This window comes from Natator depressus, chromosome 9, assembly GCF_965152275.1.
Source record: "Natator depressus isolate rNatDep1 chromosome 9, rNatDep2.hap1, whole genome shotgun sequence".
NCBI classification, from domain to species: domain Eukaryota; kingdom Metazoa; phylum Chordata; order Testudines; family Cheloniidae; genus Natator; species Natator depressus.
Window position 1 is genome coordinate 42,033,232 of NC_134242.1, and position 6,000 is coordinate 42,039,231.

The following is a 6,000-nucleotide window of genomic DNA, read 5'->3' on the forward strand; positions in this document are numbered from 1 at the left end:
CCAATTGCACTTAACAGGTCCACCAGAAAGAATGTGGAAATAACCACCACCAAACTGGTTCAGGCGAGAAATAACAGATGTAAGAATGAGCTAATTGTCATTAATACATTTGAATATGCTAGCCTATGGAGTAAGTGCCCCCCAATATTACGTGGGTGAGGAAATTAAGTTTGGACATGGAAGGGGGGGCACAGAGTGCTCAGGATCTATAAGAGGGGCAAGCCATCATGTTGAGTTGTTAGTTTTAGGTTAGGTTTTCTTAGGCTTTCTGTAGCTTTCCAGCTCTTTCGCTTCTCCTGAGTTTTTCGTCTTCCACTTGAGAATTGAGGAACCTGGACCATCAGACTCTTTTTGGCATGCTGGATATGAGGTTGGTCCTTTTTATCTCTTACCCCCAGGTTATCAAGGAAGGCTGTGACTGTGTTAATCTTGGAAGTTCATATGGTAAATATTACCACATACCTCTATAACAGTACTATTTCCTTTTTCATTCTGGTTGATTTGTTTTCCATTTGATTACTATTCCATTTATGTTAGTAAAAGTCTTTAAGGCTGCATTTTGTTCTCAGTGTCCTTGTCATACATCCTGAGGGTCCTTGCAAAACTGTGTTGTGGGACAAGAATCATATTCGTTTCTGATCAGATCAATTGGCGAGCCCATAATCTTTATTACATAAACAATAATATTAATCCGCTAAAAATCCGGCAACAGGACCTCACATTGGATTATCAAACTGATTTTATTTAATTTTTGAAAAAAAAAATGTCATTTCAGAAAGGGACATACCTGCCTCAGACGTACATAATCCAAGAGGAGATGATTGTTACAGAGCATGTCAATGACATGGAGCAGCTTGGCTCCTTTATCTACCACCTGTGCAGCGGCAAAGAGACTTACAGGCTGAAGCGGAGGACTGCTAGGAGACGTAAGAGCCTTGTGGTACTTGATTGTATTAACCCTGTTTTCTACTGTGTCACAGCTGCTGACAGCAGCAATTGACTCATGGTGATGAGAGGTACAGACTCTTTTGAGTAGCCACAAGCTTTTCAAAACTTTCCCACCGTTGCAAACACCAGTTCAGATCCACCCCTATTTGTGACATTGGAAGCTCCTGTGTAATTGTGTACTGGCTGCTGCAGGAATTTTTACCAGTGTGTGTATTAGCTTAATAGAAAGGTTGATAAAATGCCCATAAGAGCCATTTACATGAGAGCTTCTGGAACTGAACTAGTATTAGGAATGCGGGGAAATTTTTCAAAAATATCCCTAATATACACACCTATTTCAGTGGTAGCTATTGAGAGCAGCTAAAATCTGCAAATAGACTTTAACTGAGCCCTACTGTGGGGCTTATACCGCCAATAAAATAGTGAGACTGAAGAAGTGGTGAATGGGGAGCACTAGACATTGTCTATGTCGGGATTTATTTCAGAATATTCAGGTATTCCTGATTAACTATTCCACTTTGGAAGTGGATTAGGCTAATTTGGAATAAGGCATACTGATCCCAGAATAAAAGCATCCGCACACCAAATTAACCAGGAATAGATAATCTGCTTTAAAGTCACACCCGACCTTATTCTGGATTTATTTTCAGGTATAGACAAGCCCTTAGACTATTTTAGTCCCTAAGGTGATGCGAAGAAATTCATCTGTGAGTGCCTTATATTCAAAGCTAATGTAGTCACAAAAGCTTTTTAACCCCAGCATTTTTAACTTACTCACTATCCGAAGTCCTTATTCTCCTACAATTGTAATATATGTTAGATTGATTGGATCAGATTAGATTTTTGACAGGCAGGGAAAGAGGAGGGTTGCAAGCCTTTTAGTATGTTGATTAGAATCTCCATAGCTTGAGGCTCCATTTATCCCAGGGAGTCTCAGCCTGGTTCTTGCCTCACCTACCAGTTAAAATATTTATTCTACATCTTCTTTTGGAACAAAACATACTCATCATTTCCTGCTTCCTTTCTCTATTAACCTACTGCACCAACAAGGGTAAATGGGTACTGTGGTGATACTATGATTCTAGAAATGCTGATAGATATAGATACAAAAATAGGTAATCACGGGCTTTGTTGCAGCAGTGTGGAATAGCTGCCATGCAAAGCTATAATGGAAAATAGGTTCTGCAGTGCAGAAAACTGTTAAGATATTAGGGATGCTGGCATGTGCAATACTTGTTTTCTGAAGAGGTTCAAACTTACTCCAGGACAGTTGAATAAACGGAAACTTAACCTGAGGTGGCAAGGATTTAAGCACTCATTAGCTTCACTGGGTGCCCTGTCGGACTGTCTCTTGAGTCAGACTATCTGGGATGATTTAATTGGGGATCAGCCCTGCTTTGAGCAGGGGGTTGGACTAGATGGCCTCCTGAGGTCCCTTCCAACCCTGATATTCTAGGATTCTATCTCTTGATTTTTGAACTAATATTAAGAAGCTGTGCACTGAAACCAACTTTTCCACACTACTCCCTATCCCTTTCCCCTGCTATTCTAGCAAATGCACTGGGTCAGTAAGGGCTTCACTCTGCTGCAGGGATCCACCCACTTGGTTCTCATTGCAGGATTGTGGCCTAGATATGACATCTGTTTTCTGCGGGAAGTGAATTTGCGCAGTTTTCCTTGGTTGATATACGGTTGTTGCTGTATGTCAGCATGCTGGAGTGGTTTGCATGTCATCTGATTTTTTTTTTTTTTTTTTTTTTCCCCCCTGCCCCATCCCAGACACACCTACATAATGCAACTATTCTAACTTGGCTTTTGTTTTTGGTCTCTTAGGTATCAATCGACGTGAGGCTGGAAACTGTAATCACATTCGGCACTTTGAAAACACTTTTGTGGTTGAAACTGTTATCTGCAAAAAGTCATGAAGCAGCTCTTCAAATGTAACCCTCTGCTTTGCTTGCACACACGGATCCTCTCCTTAGAAGTGATAATCTGTCTTACTTTTTTACTCTCTCCCTGCTTGGGCAGCACTAACTTCTCAGATCCCTTGTGATTATACATTGGACTCTATTGTCTCTGTACTGTATGTACTACTTACTTGGGATTCTTCGTTGGGCTTAAATTTAGACAGTAATCCAAAATGCAACTCAGAATACACACAGCAGGACATGAATTCCATCCTGGAGGATACGTGCTCTGGGAAGTGCGGGGATGGAAACGGAGGGTAAGAAATAGCATGCCGCGTAGAAATGTTTCATTCTGCCGGAATTAGTGGATGGTTTCATGCAGATGTAATGTCGGCACAGAAAAGCCAAAGTAAAATAATGCCATTAAAGGCAGGTTACCATTTGGATGTAATAACTAGCAGAAGGCTGTTAGATGCAGTAAGAAAACAGGTATGAGGTTTGCAAATGCTGCATCTAGGGAAGTTCTGCCAAACTAAGTAGTAACCCTAAAGTGTAAATTCTTGTTCCAAGTCATCCAGTGAGTGTGTCTGCTAAGAGCCTATTTCACAAACAACAAATGGAGCCTTTACACACTGCTTGTGCACATTGCTCTGAAATTATCACAGTGTACTTCTCTGAGCAAGGACTATCTGATTCGGTACCCATTGACCATTCTGCGCCCCTCAGCTGATCTGCAGGCAGGGGGGTGGGGAGAGGGGAGTGTGGATTCTAGAAGGAGCCAAAGGAAAAAAAGAGTGACTAAATTGAATGGAGAGTGATTCAAGCTTCATTGCTTCATGACCACAAAGCAGTGAATGGTACACAAGTATATATGCCCCAGCACAAATAATGGGCCCATCTTTGGGTAACTTTTGATAGCACATTGTGATATTTTCACCAGGAGGATACTGTTCTTCAGCATTTAGCCCAACATACTGAGCAGACATTTATCTTTTTATACTGGGCAGACAGGCCTTCTCTTTCCATATATTTTCCTGAAGTAAATAAAGGGACAGAGCCTCAAGTGGTGTAAATTGTCATTGCTGCATTGCAGTCCCTTTAACTGGTCGTTGAAGTCAATGGAGCGATGAAACTTTACACTGGCTGAGAATCTGCCCCATACAGGTCTAACTACTATAATCCATATTTAAAAAAAAATTCCATGCTTATTTTCTATCTGAATGTTTCCACTGGTTTCACACAATCAGAGGCTCTTGATCCTAACCCATTTCACATGTCCCCTCTCTGTCTCACAGTCTGAGCTATGGGGTATTCCCCTTCTCCATGGGGAATGGAGGCAGACCAGCTAATTGGTTGTATGCTAGGGGCAAGGAACAGCCCAGCCCTTCATTGGAATTCAGCAGAGTTCTCTGCCTCCACTTCTATGCAAGTGGCATGTTAAGGGGGTCTGCTTGTTTGGGGACTTTGAAGATCTTAATGTAATAGTTAAGCAGCTTTTTCAGTTTTTTGACATTCGTTTTCCTTACTTTAACCTGCCAGGATCTGTAATGTGTCCCTAGCCCATCTTGCAAGCACAGCCAGTGACCCCAGCTGCAGAGCTTGTAGAGATAGCAGCATCAGCATGAACAGTCTGTGTTTTTGAGAGACTTCTCTTGCATAGTGTGAAACAGTCCTCTTTTTGTAGCATCACAAACACTGGTGTGGGCTATTTTTATGCCAATAAGTATTGTCTAGCCACGTGCAGTCTTGCAGAACTACCTGGCCTGTTAAGAGAGACCACTCAACACCCATATAGTTTTTTTTAAAAATGCTGATCTACAGATGTGATGGAATCCCAGTATAGACATCGGAGCAAGACCAAGATTTGGCTGATCGATATACTGCATAGAAATAGTGTGAGCTGAACTGCATGTCTCTTGATCGGCAAAAAGAAAAAAATTGTAGGGTAATTATGTATTTTTCTCTCTGCTCTATAAATCCAGTTAAATTAAGTAGGTCCTTGAAATGCAGGCCATTTTTTTTTTTTTTTTGCTTTTGTGAATGGGGTGGATTTCGAATTGGCACAGTCTTTTTAATTGGTTTCCAAATCTGGACTTGTTCCCCATCTGTTGAAATGAGCTTGATGTTTTAGAAAGAGGAAAGATAAAGTAAAAGCAAGTACAATCATTAACTCCACAGAACCAAAAAAGAGATGTTTTGTGATAGACATCTTTAAAGTAGTAATGCTGTGAATTAATTATACAAAAGCAAAAGTTTTAGGCAAGCATGCAGCACAACGGTAATTTGTCTGTCCTGAGATATTGAGGGTTATTTATATAAGCTTATAAAAAGGAGTGGTTAAATTTTAACCCATCAGAATGCAGACTTTTTAGACTTACTCTAATGTTTACGCTTATGGAAAAGGAAAAGTCCTGGACAATTCGCACAGCTTAGTAAGGTATGTTTCCCCCAACACCAGTAGGGTGTGTGCTTTATGTAGAATAGAATTTTGTGTTTTGAAAATTTAATCTGTTTAGTCCTAACCCTGCTTTGCAAAGTGGATCACTAACGTGTACTGGGAGCGGGGGAGGGAAATGAGCACCTATCAGTTTGCTTGATGGAAATACAGCAAATTGGTAAATTTAAGCCCTGCATTTATTTTTGCTTTTAGGAATGTCAGCCAACCTGCACTCAGGTAGAAATACAGACTTTTTTTCTCTTCCTTCTGATTCTGCATGTTTTAGCTGGTCATTAAATATGCTAACTATGTGCAATCCCTGAACTTTAAGAATAAGGCCTTAGTTCTTTAGCGTGAACTAAAGTAATCACAATTCATAGGATCAAAACAGCAGTTGCCTAGTAACAAAACTTAAAATGCTTTGTATATTTTTGTCTGTCAGAGAAATCTGACCTGTTAATAAAATCTTTTACCTCTGATTTCTTAGTTGTTTCTTCTTTATTTAAAGGGTCAGGTTTTTCTGTGATGCGGTTGTTGAGAGGTACCAGATTGTTAGCTATGGAAACTGAAATCACCTATTTTGTCCCAGAACAGATCAAGCACAAATAGCAGCACTGGAAACTGCTATACCAGTGTGCCATCATCCTTAGTTTGGAGGGATCACCTCTAGGGATGACTGAGAAATGCAGTCACCAGTGGAGTAGGAGC

General features: G+C 40.5%; 1 protein-coding gene across 1 annotated transcript in view; it reads left to right on the top strand.

Moving 5' to 3' along the window:
- The window catches only part of ITM2C (integral membrane protein 2C), a 40,850-nt gene extending 37,120 nt beyond the window's left edge, over positions 1 to 3,730 (top strand). The window contains exons 5-6 of the mRNA XM_074963979.1: positions 776 to 926; positions 2,782 to 3,730. Of these exons, the coding sequence (XP_074820080.1) occupies positions 776 to 926; positions 2,782 to 2,873 (243 nt within the window). The 3' untranslated portion in view covers positions 2,874 to 3,730. The remainder of the gene's footprint in view (positions 1 to 775; positions 927 to 2,781) is intronic.
- Positions 3,731 to 6,000: the final 2,270 nt, after the last annotated feature.